The sequence below is a fragment of the Dryas octopetala genome, chromosome 5, assembly GCF_963921425.1.
Source record: "Dryas octopetala chromosome 5, drDryOcto1.1, whole genome shotgun sequence".
Classification (NCBI taxonomy): Eukaryota; Viridiplantae; Streptophyta; class Magnoliopsida; order Rosales; family Rosaceae; genus Dryas; species Dryas octopetala.
Genome location: NC_141370.1, coordinates 16,669,786 through 16,688,929, shown reverse-complemented (window position 1 = coordinate 16,688,929; position 19,144 = coordinate 16,669,786). Strand labels below are relative to the sequence as shown.

Below are 19,144 nucleotides of genomic sequence, written 5' to 3'. Positions count from 1 at the left end.
ACTATTACTTACAAATTGCAATTTTGACCCGTTTGTTTCAGATTATAGACAAGGCTTGCTTAATTTTATAATTATAATTCTCTTTAAGCATTTTTCTTTTCTGAATTTCACATGCACTTATATACTAATTAATAATCATGAGTGAAGACTGAAGAAGAGTCTTTTATCTTCTTCTACGTGCCACTCCACACATAAAGAGTGGAAAAATAAAAAAGAACTGAAGGTGGAAAATTCTACGAGAATTCATTTAATAAGTCGGTGAATGTTTGCATTATATAAGTGTATGTCTCAGTCGGCGCGCCAAATTGGGGAATTACAGTTACAGGTGCGGTTCACATTTCGTCTTCCTTTATCTTCTAAGTTTTTATATTCAAATTTGTTTTGTGTGGTTTATATGTTTTATACTACATAAGATTGAATGAATTTGTGGAAGTCAGTTTCACATAATATAATACACAGCTTTTTTGTTAAATAATTACAGTTTCGTTGTCATGTAATACAGCTTTGCTGTGCATATAAGACGCGGATACATTTCTGTGGGGTCCAACGAAGATTTTGTGCTCTGATTGATTGATTAATTAGGGTTTGGCTCATTTTGGGGTTGTGGAGGATTGAACTTTGTCATTGTCTGTAAATCTCTCGCAATTCCGATTGCGAAGCACTGAATTTGGGATTTTCGCCATGCAATATTGAATTCGGCTGCTTCGCAACTCCCCTACTCCAGGTAATTATGCTGCTGCTCTGCGTTCGCCTGCAACCCTTTTGCTTGCTAGCTACAAAGATTGAATTTTTTTTGTTTTTGTTTTGAACTCTCAGTTCCTCTTTTGTGTTTATGAATTCTGTGGTTTCGAACCCAATTATGAAAAATGATGAGATTTTATGTGTGCATTTCAATTTCAGTAGCTCTTAGCGATCAACTAGGCATATCTTATTGAGTTTCAAATTAAGTGGTGGTTGTTGGATTTATCAATTTCTTGATTTTTTTTTTTTTTTTTTCATCAGGTTCTTTTAGTAGTCATTTGTCTGTCTGGTTTGTGAGAGTTTCTAATGACCATTTCATCATGAGGTGGCTTGGGTGGGGTAGTTGTCGATGGGCACCCCCGACAACAAACTATCCGAGTTAGTTGACATTGTAAAGTCTTGGATCCCCCGGAGGTCCGAGCCAGCCAATGTGTCCAGGGACTTTTGGATGCCTGATCATAGCTGTAGAGTATGTTATGACTGCGATTCCCAGTTCACAATATTTAACCGAAGGCATCATTGTCGACTTTGTGGCCGAGTTTTTTGTGCCAAGTGTACTGCAAACTCTGTTCCTGCTCCATCCGATGAGCCAAGGACTGGTAGTGAAGATTGGGATAGGATTAGGGTCTGCAATTATTGCTTCAAGCAATGGCAGCAAGGGATAACAACAGTTGATAATGGGGCCCCTGCACCCAGCCCTGGCCTCAGTCCATCGCCATCAGCAACAAGTTTGGCCAGCACTAAGTCCAGCTGCACCTGCCTCAGTAGCAGCAGTACTGTTGGTTCTACCCCTTATTCAACTGGACCTTACCAGCGTGTGCCATATAGTTCTGGTCTTAGCCCTAGTCAATCTTCCCAAATTGATTCGGTTACAGCCAAGCAAGACCATGTAACATCTCAGAGGAGTGTTAGTTCTGATGCAGCCATGGCAGAGTCGTCTCCCAACCAATTTGGATTTTGCATGAACAGGTATCTCCCGCCCTATCTGAATACTTTTCTTGAGTACTGCACTAAGTGTTGTCACCATTATCTTCTCTAGTTGCACATGTGTTTTCTATTGTGCTTGTAAGATATTTGTGTGTGCCTGAATAAAGAAAAACATAAACTGGGGTTGGGAGAGTGAACAAAGAATATCTGTATCCGAGAAATATAATTTAAGACATTTTTTCTTCATTTAGTGTTCATGTTACCTGTGAGACATGCATGTGTTAGGTCATATTAATGACTGTTACTTTTAAGTTTCTAGCCGTGATTATTGATTCTCAAATCTTTATATCTGATTCTTTATAAAGTAATGCATTTCTGGTTTTTATTTATCCTTTGATAATAGGAGTGATGATGAGGATGATGACTATGGCGGTTATCGTTCAGATTCAGAACCAAGGCATTTCTCTCATGCCAATGACTATTATGGTGCAGTCAATATCGAGGAGTTTGATAACGTCTATGGACCACATCAGGTTCATCCTGATGGAGAAAACACTGATGCAAAAAGTTTGAGTTCCTTATTACCTGAGAATTTTGATACACAGTGTGTAGAGGGAATTAAGAATCTTGGAGAAGAATCAGATGAACATGATAATGGTGATGAATGTGAAGCTTCTCCGTATGACATGGAGAGTAAAAATGCAGAACCTGTAGATTTTGAGAATAATGGTCTACTTTGGCTCCCTCCAGAGCCGGAGGACGAAGAAGATGAGAGAGAAGCTGTCTTATTTGATGATGATGATGATGGTAGTGGTGGTGGTGGTGATGGTGCTACAGGGGAGTGGGGATATCTACGCCCTTCAAACAGCTTTGGTAGTGGGGAGTCTCGTACTAGGGAGAAGTCAATAGAGGAGCACAGGAAGGCCATGAAGAATGTGGTGGAAGGTCATTTTAGGGCTTTGGTAGCTCAGCTTTTGCAGGTTGAAAACCTACATCTGGGTGATGAAGATGACAAAGAGAGTTGGTTGGACATAATTACATCTTTGTCATGGGAAGCTGCCACACTTCTTAAGCCAGATACGAGCAAGGGTGGAGGAATGGATCCTGGGGGATATGTGAAGGTTAAATGCATAGCTTGTGGGCGTCGGAGTGAGAGGTAATTTTTTCTATTGGATCTATGTACGCTTACTCTGAACTCTACAATTTAATCTATTGAGAAGGCTTATTAAAATGATGGTCTTTTTCATTCTATTAAATGGATGATTCATATTTTTAGTTCTGTCCTTTGAGATGAATGACATTTTGTAGAACTGATTGTGCTAAATAGATTCTCCATATGTTTGCTTGAGTATTTCCACTTCATATCTTCCATCATCACCATTAATTGGAATAAGGATTGATTAAGTTTATATGTTCTTATAACAAATCACCAATTTCCATGATATTGATGGTATTTCATTTCATTTCATTTTCTTAGTACGGTGATTAAAGGAGTTGTTTGTAAGAAAAACGTGGCTCACCGGAGAATGAAATCAAAGAAAGAAAAACCGCGTTTTTTAATCCTCGGAGGAGCTTTGGAATATCAGCGTGTTTCAAACCTATTGTCGAGTTTTGATACTTTGTTGCAGCAGGTTGTTTTTTAACTTTTCCCTGCACATGTTCTTACACTGACTTTTTTGCCAGTCATTTAGCAATCTGGGATGTTTTTATTTCTGATGGGCTAGATTCTCTTTTTTAGGAAATGGACCATCTGAAGATGGCAGTGGCTAAGATAGACGCACATCACCCTAGTGTTCTGTTGGTGGAGAAGTCTGTATCTCGGTATGCTCAAGATTACCTTCTTGCGAAAGACATATCACTTGTTCTGAATATTAAGAGGCCACTTTTAGAGCGAATAGCCCGTTGCACTGGGGCACAAATAGTCCCTTCAATAGATCATCTTACATCACCAAAACTAGGGTATTGTGACATGTTCCATGTGGAGAAATTTCTTGAAGTGCATGGCAGTGCTGGGCAAGGTGGGAAAAAATTGACAAAGACTCTGATGTTCTTCGAAGGTTGCCCAAAGCCCTTGGGTGTTACTGTAAGTCCTGAATATATACACATAATATACAGACATAAAGGTACAAAGTAATGATGTTTTGAAGCTTCAATCCTTGGGCGTTGACTGGCACTTAATTGTGTCTTGTTTTTAGACCTTGAATGTGTTAATGTTATTACTAATTCATAGGTTATCTACAAAAAAAAATATAATGTCTGTGTGGGATTACAGAGGCAATATAGCAGAGACTAGGGAATTGCAATCAGGTTAATGAGATCGCTTATCAAGGATGTTAATGTGGATTTTTTCTCCTGTGGATTTTGGGGCTGCATCTTCATGCCTTTTTAGCATTGGAGCACTAACTGCTTTAGTTATTCCTTTTACTCTGTTTTCTGTTTTCTGTTTTTTTTTTTTTTTACTTCCGAAAAGAAAAAGAATACTCAGAACTGTTGAGATGAATGTATTGCTTAACTTTATTTCAGATTTTGCTCCATGGTGCCAACGGGGATGAGTTAAAGAAGGTGAAACATGTTGTCCAGTATGGAGTTTTTGCGGCTTATCACTTGGCTCTGGAGACTTCATTTTTAGCTGATGAAGGTGCTTCACTTCCAGAACTTCCTTTGAAGTCTGTGATAACTGTTGCACTACCCAATAAACCATCAAGTATTGACAGGTCCATTTCCACCATACCTGGTTTTAGTGTCCCAGCGGCTGGCAAGCCTCAGGGTCCTGATGGTAGCAGTGAACAACAGCAATCTAATAAAGGCTTAATTTCAGATAGTGGCTCATGTACCAGTCTTGACCCCAATTTAAAGATGGAAGGCGCCAATTCAATTTGCTTGCCTAAAGCTCCTTGTTCTCAAGCTTTTCTCATAGAACATGCCTCAACCTCTACCAAATCTACATCTCCCTTCACTTCCTCATCTCCCCCAGGACAGGATATCACAGGTTCCTACAGTAAAGAGCTCTCCTCAATTTGTGCCTCTGAGGATAATATTGATGTGGGGTCTAAAGAATCTTGTCCGGCCAAAATAGCTAAGGTTGGGGAAGCTTTGGTCTACGATAATTTGATCTCTAATTCTTTTGGCACCTCAGAAGCATTAGGACATGGTGGCGGCTGTGGCCACGCTGGGGATAATCTTAATGAGGAGGTGGGATCTTCAAAGGAAGAGTTTCCCCCTTCACCTTCAGACCATCAGAGCATTTTGGTTTCCCTATCAACACGATGTGTGTGGAAGGGAACTGTGTGTGAAAGGGCCCATCTCTTTCGAATCAAATACTATGGAAGCTTTGATAAGCCTTTGGGGAGGTTTTTACGGGATAATCTGTTTGATCAGGTATTTTACATCATTTCAAACATAGCCTTTTCTATTTGCTAATTTTATATGAAACATGTTCTTCATCGGCAATCTCATAAGAAGTTGCCATTGAATTCTTCTTCTTTATTAGAGTTACCTCTGTCGTTCATGTGGGATGCCATCAGAAGCGCATGTTCATTGTTATACTCATAGACAAGGGAGCCTTACAATATCGGTTAAGAAACTCCCAGAGATTTTACTTCCAGGGGAAAGGGAAGGAAAAATTTGGATGTGGCACAGGTGCTTGAGATGTCCTCGGACCAATGGCTTCCCTCCAGCCACTCGCAGGGTAGTAATGTCAGATGCTGCTTGGGGTTTATCTTTTGGGAAATTTTTGGAATTGAGCTTTTCAAATCATGCTGCCGCAAACAGAGTTGCAAGCTGCGGTCATTCCCTTCACAGAGATTGTCTTCGGTTTTATGGGTATGCATTTTTCCTTTTGAACTGTTAAAACTTGCACCAACCAGTCTCAGTCCACCCCACCAAATAGAAATATTAAAGAAGCAAAACATTAAGGACATGCATAACATTTCTTTCACTTTTCAAGATATACACACACATTTGTAATTTTGGCATACTTGTTAACTTTTTGTGCTTAGACATCTACAGTTGAGTCTGAGTTAGGGTGGTTTCATATTCTCATTAGCTCAAGGTGGTCTGGCTGGGGTTTTCTTCAGTTGAGTGATATCGAGTTCAAGTCGTCTTGTCATCATTCCTAGTTTACCTTTTTGCCTTGTGTTTTTTAATTTCAGAGAAAAGCTTATACTTTGTATCACCTTCTTTCTTTTTGTACTTACTGGGTGCTCATCTAGAAAACCAACTGGGTGAGTTTAGGTGAGCACCAATGTAGGCTTTCTCGGGCATTTAGATTGGTCTTTGAAGCTTTTTAAGTGCTTAGAGTTCATCTAAAGCACCTTAAGTTATTATATTCTTATACTTTTGTTCTTACCTGTACAGTTTCGGGAGAATGGTTGCTTGCTTCCGCTATGCCTCAATTCATGTTCATTCTGTTTATCTTCCACCACCGAAACTTGAATTTCACTATGATAATCAGGAATGGATACAAAAAGAAGCATATGAGGTGCAATTTTTGAATCTTAGTTGATACAGCAATTGATTCTAAATTTCTCAATGCTTATGAGATTATTGATCTTGTCTACTAGGTGGGTAACCGAGCAGAGCTTCTATTTACTGAATTGCGTAGTGCTCTTCATCAGATTTTAGAGAAGATAGCAGTTGCAGGGACACAGGATGGTGGTAAGAAAGCACCTGAACCAAGTTATCAAATTGCAGAACTTGAAGGAATGCTTCAAAAGGAAAGAGAAGACTTTGAGGTAGTTCACATGAATCCCACCCCCACTCCGCCTGCTCTCTCTCTCTCTCCCCCCTTCCCCCACCCTCCCCCCTAAAAAAAAAAAAAAAGGAGAAGAGAAAAGAGGAAGATATAAATATGAGCCAAAGTTGCTTTTGGATAAAAACTTTGCTATTCTATATACAGTACACAATGCATTGCCTGCATGATAGTATTCCAACTTTTGGATGGATGATAGACTTCAATTGATTTGAAATGTTTTGAAGTACTCATCCAAGGTTAATTATTGATTCAAATGGACTTCTAAACAAGAACCTACTGTCTGAGTCATCCTGATTGATTAACAAAGATCTATCATATAGTATATTGGTTTAGCATATGTAAGGAAAAATTTGGTTTTCCTTCCTGCTTGAAGTCTAACCCTACATTATTTATTTGCTCTTTTCTTTTTCATTTGTTAGAGAAGGAAGTTGTATTATTTGTGGTTTTCATTGGTGACATGACATCGTGCAGGAATCATTACGAAAAGTGATGAATGGGGAGGTGAAGTTTGGTCAGCCTGCTATTGATATTCTTGAGATTAATAAATTGCGGAGGCAGTTACTCTTCCACTCTTATGTTTGGGACCAACGCCTGATTCATGCAGCCTGTTTAAGTAACAATAATTTCCAGGAAGGTTTGAGCAGTTCCATTCCCAAACCCAAGGAGAAACCTATGAGTTCTGTGGAGAAACTTGTCGAGAAGCCAGGTAAAGGATTTAGTAGTTGTGATTCCTCTCCTCCAGATACAAAGCCTGATATAAATATTAACCAAGGAGGAGAAGTTGGCTACTTTAACCAGCCTGAAGGGGTTCAGAACAGAACTGAAATGGGTCTGGACCCGAATCTTAGGAATGAGGCTGAGCTTTCCACTCCTTCTGAAAATATCATTGATAAATCTGATCCGTTGGAATCTGGAAAAATTGTACGAAGGACCCTCTCAGAAGGGAATGAGTGTTCTGTAGTGGCAAATTTATCTGATACCCTTGATGCGGCTTGGACTGGTGAAAGTCACCCAATTAGTACAATACCTAAAGAGAATGGCTATTCTCTTCCTGATTCAACCTTAGTAAATTCTCCAACTGTGGTAAAAAAAGTTGCATCAAATGCGGATTTGGAAAATTGTCCTATTGATCAAGGTGGGTTACAGGCAACTCGGTCTGTTAACTCTATATCTCTTAAGGGCCTCAACAATGTTGAAAGCTCCACAATCCGGGTAGGCATGCCCTTTCCAAATGTTAATAGCTCATTCAACAAAATTCCCTTGCATGCTCAAAAGCTCTGTATTGGTGATTACAATCCTGTCTATGTTCCATTGTTCCGGGAATTGGAACGGCAAAGTGGTGCCAGGCTGCTACTGCCTGTTGGCATCAATGACACTGTTATCCCTGTTTTTGATGATGAACCCACTAGTGTTATTGCATATGCACTTGTCTCGCCAAATTATCATTTGCAGATTTCTGAGTCTGAGAGACCCAAAGATGCAGGGGAGACTTTAGTCTCATTACCGCTTTTTGATTCAGCAAATCTTCTCTCACTTAACTCTTTTGATGAGGCAGTTTCTGAGACCTACAGAAGTCTTGGTTCTTTTGATGAGAGCATCTTATCCATGTCGAGGTCCCGGAGCACTCAGTTTCTGGACTCGCTCTTGTCGAAGGATTTACATGCTAGGGTTTCTTTTACAGATGATGGTCCCCTTGGTAAGGTGAAGTATACAGTGACTTGTTACTATGCAACACGGTTTGAGGCTTTAAGGAGGACATGTTGCCCTTCTGAATTAGATTTCGTGCGATCTCTTAGCCGCTGTAAGAAGTGGGGAGCCCAGGGTGGCAAAAGCAACGTTTTCTTTGCAAAATCCTTGGATGATCGTTTTATCATCAAACAAGTTACAAAGACGGAGCTGGAGTCATTTATCAAGTTTGCACCAGCTTATTTTAAGTATTTGTCTGAGTCAATCAATACTCGAAGCCCAACTTGCCTGGCAAAGATCCTGGGTATTTATCAGGTATTCTTGGTTGCCTTTTTCATTTGCCTTGTTCACTGCTTTTACTGGTGCTGTTTTTTCAGATATGGAACTAGCAAGTAGTTCCAATCTGATATTTACTAAATCCTACCTTACCACAGTCATTCAAATCTCAATCTAGACATCTTGCTAACATTTGTAAATTTTAAATGTATTTTTTGACTTGTCTAATCAAGGGAGAAACCAAATTCTTTTACTGCAACTCAAAAAAGAGTTCACCATTTCTCTTTTTTCCCCAGAAAAGAGAAATCCTGATCTGCAATTTTTTTACTATATCCGAGTCTAACCCAATTTTAGGCTTTGTCTTATTCTAATGATACAACTTTATTGTTAATCTGCAATTTTATCTCTCTTTTGCCTTGAAGGTCTCATCAAAGCATGGTAAAGCAGGGAAAGAGTCCAAGATGGATGTTTTAGTAATGGAGAATCTATTATTTAGACGGAATGTCACACGGCTTTATGACCTGAAAGGATCTTCTCGATCACGTTATAATCCAGATACAAGTGGGAGCAATAAAGTTCTACTGGACCAGAATCTGATTGAAGCAATGCCAACTTCTCCAATTTTTGTGGGGAACAAGGCAAAGCGGGTACTAGAGAGAGCTGTCTGGAATGATACTGCATTCCTTGCTGTAAGTTGGACTTAACCACTTGTTGTCGTGTTGATGTTTTCTCAGAAACCCGCATAGTGGATTAGATTTTGACATTGGCATATTATCACGGCATCTATTTGTTGTTAATATATTGTAACGTATTTTGCTACAGTCGGCCGATGTGATGGACTACTCATTACTGGTTGGCGTGGATGAGGAAAAGCATGAGCTAGTTTTGGGGATCATTGATTTCATTAGGCAATATACATGGGACAAGCACCTTGAAACTTGGGTGAAGACCTCAGGCATCCTTGGTGGTCCCAAGAACACGTCTCCAACTGTGATTTCACCTCAGCAGTATAAGAAACGCTTCAGGAAAGCAATGACCGGTTATTTTCTCATGGTTCCTGATCAGTGGCCTCCCCTAACCATCGTTCCTAGTGGATCCCAATCGGACCATTGTGAAGAATATTCACAAGGTGATTGAGGACCTCATACCTTTTGCCTTTTGCCTTTTGCCTGTATATATCAAGATTTAAGCCGAATAATCAATCCCCACCTGTACATGTGAAGATGTGAGCTGAATAATCCTTTTGGTGTCCAATGCAAGCTATAAAATCAATATGCCTCATTATTTGTCATCTCTCTTTTCTTTTTCTTCCAATGTAATATTTTGTTGACCCTCATTTTTTATTCTTTTTGTTTATTTGCTAGAATTTTGTTCTTTTGGAATATACATATATTAAGTTTTTTTCTTTGTAAAAAAAAAGGGTTTTGTTTCAAAGAAATTTTCGCTGGCACATATCACGTGTGAAATCATTGATTCTGATTTCTCAATTTTTAGCTGCAATTTCATAATATGATTTCTCAAGTTCGCCGGACAAACCCATCTCTTTTGTTCTTTCGGCCAAATTGTAAGGATATCCGTGGAGGGACATTTGAGTTTATGATAGTATGCTATTTGAGAATGCGCCTTCGAGATTTATCCGCTAGTCGAAGGACTTGGCGAAAGGCTTATTTCCCAGTTGAAAATACCAAATGCGTGATGATATACAAATTGTGCTGCACTGAATGGAAAATTTGAAATTGTATTGAACAAAAACTATAGCTTATGAGCACTCGGTTTCACACAAACCCTATAAGACTATCCGTAGGCTTATTATTTGATACCAAAAACTGATACATATATTCCTCGTTTCTTATCTAATCTACCAATAATACCCATTAGATCATCCAATATTTCCTCGGTTCAACACTGCAGAATTTCTCTAATCTACCAATAATAACCTTTAGATCATCCAGCTAATGGGAAGAATTTATATGATGCGAGTCAATGACCTTCACAAACACACTCTACAGGAGATCATCAAGTTGTGCTTGTAGGTCTTGTATGGAAGACATGTTTATGATTCCTTGTATCTCTTCAGGGGAATACTCCGCCTTCAGCAGGGACTGTACTTGTACGTGGGCTTCCACAATATTTGTCCTGCATAAAAAAGGAGAGAGAGAAAGTGTCACTTTAGGTGTTGGGGAATAGTTGTACTTCATCCATGAGCATGATAGACATTATTGGTGGAATAAAAGAACTCTCAGTATGACCCGATAGCGAAAAGAAGATAAACGACCGACCAACTTAACCAACAAGAGAAAAAATCAACTTAATCAATCAGGAAGTGTGCACATTGATGATCATAACACCTTGTACAAGTGAATTATGTACTCACTTTATCGGTTTGAATAGTATAGTCCGTGTTGATGGGTTCTGCAGATAAAGCTTCATCTTCGTCATAACCATTGGCAACTCTTGCTGAATAGCAGTAGTTACCTGTTCCAGATATATGCATGATGGAAATCAGCTCTAGTTGAACAGTAGTGTAATGGATAAGTTATATGTGAAGTCAAAGAAAACGAGCAATAAATTTATATGCATACCCTTTGAACAAGTTCAGCCACCTTATCCGGAGTTGCAAAAGCTTGATCTTTGAGTGGTTTGGCCATACCCGAATCTACCTTTTGATTTTGGCTGCCTGAGGACAATGAAACTTTCACAGCTGTGACCTGTAGAAAGCACATTGAAACGTCATAGGCATGATTAAACTTCTGAAGTGCAAGGGTAGGTAATCCATGAGAAATTTGACCTGAATGCGAGAAAACTTGGTAAAGGCAGGATTTTTTAACGATATTTGTATACTTGCATGAAGGTATTTTCCAATTCAACTAGAGGCCCGGGCAGTAGCCCTCTCTCATCCCCCAAAAGCCCCCCATACCAAGTGAAGGCAGGATTCGATCCTAGGAACCTCAATATACTGCCATGAGAGTTATACCAATAAAGATAGCTAGAATGTTTGGATGAAGTTGTTTTTAATTTATAGAGAGCATTCAGATATGGGATTATGAAGAGGCAAGGGTAGAAAAGTTCCAAAATATCTAATTTCAAAGCATATGGATTCTTTTGAGATCTCTTGTTAGGCAATTTGTTCTAACAATCTGTTTGATTTATTAATTGCAAACTTATATCTAGGTGTCTGGTCTCTCATTAGTTTTCCAGCCATATTATTAAAGGGGGAAACGACAAACCTTGGTAACAAATGAAAGCATAGGATCCACAACTAGCTTAGTGACCGACATAATGAACTCCTCACAAGTGGATTTCAGGCTTTTCTCCAGTTCCTGCAAGTAAATTAATATGAATGGAAGTACTGGCTGATTAGGATGAAAACTAGAACAAAACAACCCCACAAAAAGAACCAAAGTCGCAACAAATAAAAACAAAATCTTGCTCCAAAAGCCTATCTAATGAAGAAAGTTGGAATTATCAATGTAAAAACTAAGAAGGGAGAAGCTAGCTTTAGATCTAGGTGTTTGGTCTCTCGTTTTGCTGACGAGATAGAGCAAACACATTGTTAAGAAATCATCGATTGAAAGGGTAAAATGTCAAACCTTCTTGGCATCTATTTGACTTTCCAAAACACGGGGTGATAGTGTTCTTGCCAGTGAAGTTGACCTGGACCAGTCGAATAGAGAGGCCTGACCTCTAAGAATCCGTCTTAGATGCTCCTGGCAAAAGAGATTAAAAAACATTACGACTTTCATTCCATCAAATTTCAAGCATTTAAGGAGCTTTTAGTGCATTGTTACCTAAACTAAACCGACATTCTGAATATCTTGGCTAATGAAAAAAAAAAAAAAAAAAACTACAGAACTTATGACATTTTGAAGAAAAAAATGTCTAATTCAAAATTCTCAGAATTTCAACATGTTTAATCAAAATAATGATAAATTGGTGCATCATTATAGTGAAGGTTGGAAGGAGATATTAGACAAAAATAAAATAAATTTCAGACATAACAGTACACGTTTCCATTTTCCCTGCTATTTAAGACCCTGATTCAAAATACTAGATAATGCACTTGGATAGGAGGCTTTAGCTTTTAGAGCAACTAACCAGCAAGTGGGAGAAATCAAGTTCCTTGTGTGTGACAGAAAACTCAATATCAAAAGGTGCAATCTGGGAAGACAAAATACATGCGTCAATAAGTAGATTTTTATAGAATAACTACCCATGATATATACAGCAGAAAGGAGAGATCACCTGCTCCCTTAAGATAAGAAGATGTTTTATGAGGAAAAGCTGACCATCCATTGGTGATGATCTCTTTGCAATGAGTTTGCTTGCTTTCTGGCAGATGAAAGGAACGCCAATCAATTACATGTGGTTTTTTGTTGACATGTTAAACAAAATATTTAAAACGTGGGTAACCATATTAAGGCCACACTAACCAAATCCCAGCATCTCCATAAACAAGGATAACACAGTATGTTATGACAGTAGAGTTATAGAGTTGAATTATGCACAGAGAATTTCCTACGTACTGCATATGACAGTAGACATTCAATTACTGACCTGGATAGATATTGAACAAACTTCAACAACTTCCTGATAGAAACAACAAAAATCCAATTGTTTAGCAAAATTTATAGGAAGAGGGTTATTCAAGACAAGTTTATAACATGGTGGCTCAAAGGCTTAAGTACCTGTGCTAAACCAGTGAAAACTGCTGGTTCTAAACAGCGATACAGCTTTGAAAGACAAGATATTGTTTTCTCTAGAGGTGGATACCACGTTTTAAAAACAAGGTTTTCATCAGCCTGCAATTTGACCCCAACAAAAAAAAAAAAGGATAAGGAAAGATGAGAAAATCATTCAAGATACATTGATCTTCATATTCAGCAATGATACAAAACTGGAGCTAACAGTAGTGTTCCATTTGCCACCCACTACCATCAAATAGATACTCAAATACATGTTACATGAGTAATTAGAAAAGATCATGTCGGAAATTATATTACATGGGCAAGGCATAATAATGTCCCTAGACTGCATACTTAATGGGTATATTTGAAAATATAAGTGGTGAATAAATTCTTAGGTCACTAAATGGTATTTCCAGGACGCAGTTTGTTTCTGTGTTATGTGGATATTTCAATAAGAAAACTACCAATATCATCAGACTGCTACATAAATGCTTCAATGAGGTCATAAAATATTATAAAACATTAAAACATGTGCCAATGTCCTATAAACCTATAAGTTAGGGACTAGACAAATTTGACACCTAGATACACATCAGACAACATAAATATTTATGTCAGACGTCCATCAAAGTTATAAAAGGAAATGGGAAAAAAGTTACAGAAGTAGTTTCAAGTTTATCTGCCGCAGATCTTTCCAGCTTGGCAGGGTAATCCAAGTCTTCATCCAAAGGCAAATAATTTGCTATCTGAAACAGAAGCAAGAAAAAGCTTTAAGATAAAAAGGGAAAGGAAAAACAGCTATTCCAAAAAAAGACAAGGATATGGAAAACTAAGCTAGACATACCAGATAAATAAGTAGATAACTGGAAACAGAATACAGGGGAAATACCATACAATTTATCCCATCCAAACCGCATCAGTAGAAAATTAAGTATAAATGCGAATACTTTTTCCTTCTACATCATGAAAGTTCTTGCATCTCCAAAGGAAAATAAACTTGTTTTGCAAGCTCGTGACTATTTTAAGCTAGATATTAAATTGATGAAAAACATCAATCAAAATCAAGCAACCGAAGACAACAGACCATATAGTCAGCAAGTTCCATCAATATTCAAACAAATGAATAATTCCCTCTGTTCATTTCATTCTACCATTTAGGAAAAAGAGCAAAAAAAAAACTATTGGAAATAGGACAAGTACATTTAAACAGTTATGATAACATAAAAAGGTAACAGGTTTAATTGGCATATAAACTCAAGAAGAAATGCTAATTCTCAGGAATAGAAATCACCTCATCACGAATATGTGTTCGAGCACGGAAAGTCAACCGCTCATGAACATCTGCAAGAATTCTCTCTAATGTAGGACGTAGCCCAGCTAATGATTCACTTCGCCGACTTAACTGTTCACCTAGGACTTCAACTTTCAATATATCAACAAGTTCGCAAAGAAAATCAATATTTGTTTCATGAATAAGTTTTGGCCGCAGTGTATCATATAAGTATGTAGACCTGCATGAAGTTATCACCACAATGAGGTTATTATATAGTTTAAAGTGTGCATAAACCAAACAACCAGCCAACCTCCATCCTACAATGTAACAGCCTAACAGGGTTATATCTAAAAGTGATCTCAAGAAGGAATGAAGTGAAAACAAGGACACAAAACAGAAGATGATCCCCAAAGTGTCTCATAAAATGTCCATCTTTGCCTTTGTTAGCTCCCCCTCCCATTAAGATATTAAGAAACATATAATCTACAGAGTACTAGAAATAGCCTCCCTACATAACCATTCGGTAGACCTCTCCCTCTCAGACCCCATCCCCAATCATATAAATTTCTCTAGAACACATACAACATACATATCTGAGGCACTGAGTATCACAATTAAACTTAAAAATGTTTTTGGGGCCTTTTATTATTGGTGATAAATAAATATCTTGGGATAATACCAAAAAAAAAACAATTTTTCAAGCTTGATTCATCTCTGGTACATGTAAATTAACAGAGATTGCCTTACTGTTGTTCAGTTGACAGTATACTCCAATTACTACATCCAACCTCTCAGAAAAGCACTAAAAAATAGTGGAAAAAATTGAGGAGAGAAGAAATAACAGGGGGAAAGAGTGGTTAAAGAACTGTCTTATTGTTGTTATCATATACCCCACTTACTGCTTGTCCAACCCCTAAAGAAAACAAGAAAAAGAGAGAAAAGGGGACCTACAGAGGATCTATCAATGGAGCCAAACTTGAAACGTCCTCTGCGGAAGATGGGAAAAAATGATCAAAAAGTTGGTGCTCAAGCTGACAGACCTGCAATAAATAGTGGTGTCAATTACAATGGAAACTTTGTTTTCCTACAACATAAATGTTTACGATACATACTGAAAATGGAAAATGGAATGAAGAAAAAGAACCTCAATACAATACAAGAGAAAAATAGAAAAGAATTTAAAATAAGAAAAGGAAAAAACTCATCAACTGTGACATGGAATCCAAAACATTGCTAGATTGTACCCAGTGTGACCTTGCAGCATACTCAATATATCTACGCAGCAAAAATTAGAGATATGATAGTAATTTGCATATCATTTTACATCATACATCACAGATAAATTTGCTCTTCTACTGTACATAATTAGGACAGGGTTCATCATGTCATCTTCACTTTATCGTAAAAAATATCCTTCATTGCCATTTTTTATAGGATCTTTTCTTCTATTAATATCCTCATAACCTATATTTCTTACCTGCATTAGATATGCACATCCAGATCTAGTCAATGATGGCAAGGCCTCTTTCTTGGCGAATTCAGATATCCGTTGATGTACTATACCTCTTACCTGGATAATGCATATAAAAACGAGCATATGATAACAGTGAACTGAACATATGAAATGAAAGAATAAACTTTTATAGGAAACAGCCAATCATCAGCTCACCAAGGAAAGGCGCTGTTCACAATATAGTTTGTGGCATTCTGCAAGGATCTGAGTATATTCTTTCCTTGATGCTCTGCTTTCAATTTCCTCCAGGACTGGCTTAAGCTGCAGAGATTCTAACTGTTAGACATCAAAATTTAAAAGATCTTGAAGTTAAAGCACAGAAATGTGTTCCCACATTCAAATGATTAGTGTAAAAATGTTTTCCAGGCTCATCGCGATTTCACGCCCTGGCCAGAAAAATGCAGTAATGACATTTTCAACTAATACAATAGCATCATACCAAGCCAAAAAGGCCACTATTACCTCACTTGCTGCTGCCTTGAAACGGACATATATAACAGATGCTTCTACACCCTCAGAAACAGATGTTTTGCTGCCTCCACTGCTCCGGATAGCTGCCTGTACCTGATGCAAGACAGTGACCATAATACAAAGCCGTGTCATATGCATTATTGCATGTAAACACTGAAGTCTACCATGCACAAATGTGTTAACGATAATTCAATTCAATAAGGTAACTTTACCTGAGCAGAAGCACCTTTGAGAACTGAAAGTACATGAGAACGAATCATGCCCAAGGCTCGAGACTGTCCAAAACATGTAATTGCTATATTACTGAAGACCAAAATAAATCCTACTAGAAGATGAATTTCCATTCTATACTATTTGCCTAATCAATCCTCTTGCAAATTATACCTGCAGTTGTCGAAATTTGAGCAGGTAAACACTGGATTCTGCATATTGTGGATTGCTCTCAACATACCTAAAATAGGCACAAATCATATGAAAACAATAAGTTTTAATTTCAATAAATTTATCCTCATTAAGTGCTCACTGTTTCCCGGTATCAATGAAAAAATTGCAAGGATTTTAACTGAGTAGTGTCTGAAGCATAGAATTGCACAGAATTAATAAAGGTATCCCACTTACGATATGCACTCATCAAGGCGCTTGAGCAGAGGGAGAAAGTTCTCATTTAGCACATTCATGTTTGGAGAATAAAAATTTGTAGAAATCTGCACACAGTTGAACAGTTAAGCATGAATTATATTGATAAGGTTATATTTATAAGATGAATTCTGTGGATATATTACACACACTTTGTGCACCATGATATGTTCTCACCTCATTCAGTGGGACTAACAAATTTTTATGGTTTGATTGATGCATGTGGCTAACATACTGATTTTTATTTATCTATCCAGTTACTTGGATTACCAAAAAACAATGTACACAGCCACCTAAATTCCTATCACATATGATAATTAAATAGGCAATTTTTTTGGCATGTTCTATTTGTTTTGGAAACTAGGGAAACCAATATTTGATGAGTTCTATATTTTTAACACAGCAATTTGATCGACAAGATTATATTCAGACATTTTTGGCAATGATATTTTTCTAAATGTCATAATAATAGTCAAAATTCTATCAAACAGAAAACTTTGATACATCATGACTACAATGAACCAAACCCGTCTATAATAAAGAGATAGTAACTTCTAAATTTCATGCCTTGTCTTCATTTCTGATGGTTCCTACCATCCATTGACCATGTATGCAAAGGTAGAAAGGCAAGGTGCACAATTTTAAACATAATTCCAGGGGAACAAGTTAAATCGCAACCTAATATTTGAAGCAAACTGTATCTCTAGGTAAGGTAGCATTCAAACCTTACATTCTCCAATTCATCAAAGTAGTTGAGCTTACTACGGAGTGCTTCCGAAAATTCAATCAGTCGTTGCTTCTCTATTAACTGCAAAGGAAAATGAGAAAACATCAAGTTGTAGATATTTTAAATTACATGGACAAGAACAAGATAACAGAACCAACAAACACATGCTACATTAATCATCAGATAAGGTTAAAGGACATCCTTCTGCTCATCCTTCACAGAATCGATAGTAGAGTTTCAAAGTTTTCGGGCACCATAAACAGTGATTAACATGACACTAGAAAAAGGGTGACAATAGAAAGAAAAACCAACCAGTCGGTCGCATGCATCATGAAGAGTTTTAGTCTTTGTTGCTACTGCCTGATGCTGCAGTTGTAGTTCATTAAACAAGTCTAGCGTGTCATCCACCTGCATACAATGAAGCGTAGCTATTAATGACACAAACAGATACATAACCAAAAAATGCAGTAATTTGCAAAAATATATACAAGATTACCTGACCAAGTATACCATCACATGTCTGTATTCGCTCTGTCAAAGTGTCTACATAGTGACGATACTTCTCCTCCGTCTAAAACATATAAAATAAGACGTGCAATAAGCCGCATATTCAAACTTTACTTACATCATAAGGAGGTGTGTTGCTGTTGCTGAAAGAATTGAGTACTAACCTCCGACTTCAACGCTGATTCAAGATCCGTAAACCATTTGTAAAACTGCAGCAACAAAAAGCTAAGTTGCAGTGAAAAGTCACTGAATTGAAAGAGATAAAAGGAATGCAATGGCGAAATGGTACCTGATTCGTATTGACGAGAACGGCTTCGATAGCAGCAGAGTGTTCCAAGCCGAAGGAGCTGTCCTTGGTGCTGACGGAGAGGCCATTCTGGTGCCCTGCGATACGGTCCTGGGCCAAATTGAGAGGAAATGGTCGCTCTGCGACGGCATGCGAGAGGCTTGCAATGGCGGCTTGTTGCTGCTCCGTTAAAGGCGCGTTCTACAGAGCCAACAAAGAAACGAACACATCAAACTCGTGTCGAAAGGATCTGATCCGATCTGATCTGATTTGAAGCTCTCGCTAATTGTAAGCAAATTGTAGCAAACAAATTGAACAAAACTCAGATGAAATTGAATTTAGGGCAATGAGGTTTTGAATTCAGGACCTGTTCCCAGTGAGATGCGAAGTTGTAGCCCTTAGAAATGGCTCCCGATTTTGGAAGGCTGGGCTTACTCGCCATTTTCGACCTTCAATCTTCAATCAGACAACGGTTCACTCACAATTCAGAGTTGAATTCAGACGACGCTTCTCCTCATCAGCTATTCCCAATTTCCCTCCTCCGCTTCTTCTTCTCTGTCGAGTCTCAGTTCTCACTTCCTCTTTTGCTTCTCTGTATAAACGGATGCAGGCATTTCGACCAAAAAAAAAAAAAAAACGGATGCAGGCTTTCAACGACAACAT

At 38.0% G+C, this 19,144-nt stretch overlaps 2 protein-coding genes across 2 annotated transcripts; one reads left to right on the top strand and one right to left on the bottom strand.

The window, feature by feature from the left end:
- The first annotated feature begins 496 nt into the window (after positions 1-496).
- On the top strand, positions 497-9,674 carry FAB1A (1-phosphatidylinositol-3-phosphate 5-kinase FAB1A). Its single transcript, XM_086245343.1, has 12 exons — positions 497-724; positions 1,003-1,710; positions 2,072-2,824; positions 3,146-3,299; positions 3,407-3,751; positions 4,192-5,046; positions 5,159-5,490; positions 6,025-6,148; positions 6,231-6,401; positions 6,893-8,422; positions 8,806-9,072; positions 9,206-9,674. Exons 2-12 carry the CDS (start codon positions 1,091-1,093, stop codon positions 9,518-9,520), a joined length of 5,466 nt encoding a protein of 1,821 aa, XP_086101469.1. The 5' UTR covers positions 497-724; positions 1,003-1,090; the 3' UTR covers positions 9,521-9,674.
- Positions 9,675-10,101: 427 nt separating this feature from the next.
- LOC147284996 (sec34-like family protein) lies at positions 10,102-19,076 on the bottom strand. The gene is made up of 24 exons (XM_086245344.1): positions 18,849-19,076; positions 18,485-18,682; positions 18,360-18,404; positions 18,185-18,259; positions 18,001-18,096; positions 17,692-17,769; positions 16,944-17,029; positions 16,710-16,776; positions 16,538-16,600; positions 16,317-16,418; positions 16,011-16,115; positions 15,819-15,911; positions 15,293-15,381; positions 14,360-14,579; positions 13,728-13,814; positions 13,069-13,182; positions 12,938-12,970; positions 12,626-12,712; positions 12,479-12,541; positions 11,974-12,090; positions 11,611-11,703; positions 10,966-11,091; positions 10,758-10,858; positions 10,102-10,519 (listed from the first exon to the last, which is right to left on the bottom strand). The coding sequence occupies exons 1-24, from the start codon at positions 18,921-18,923 to the stop codon at positions 10,387-10,389; spliced, it is 2,346 nt and encodes a 781-aa protein (XP_086101470.1). The 5' UTR covers positions 18,924-19,076; the 3' UTR covers positions 10,102-10,386.
- Between the last annotated feature and the right edge of the window lie 68 nt (positions 19,077-19,144).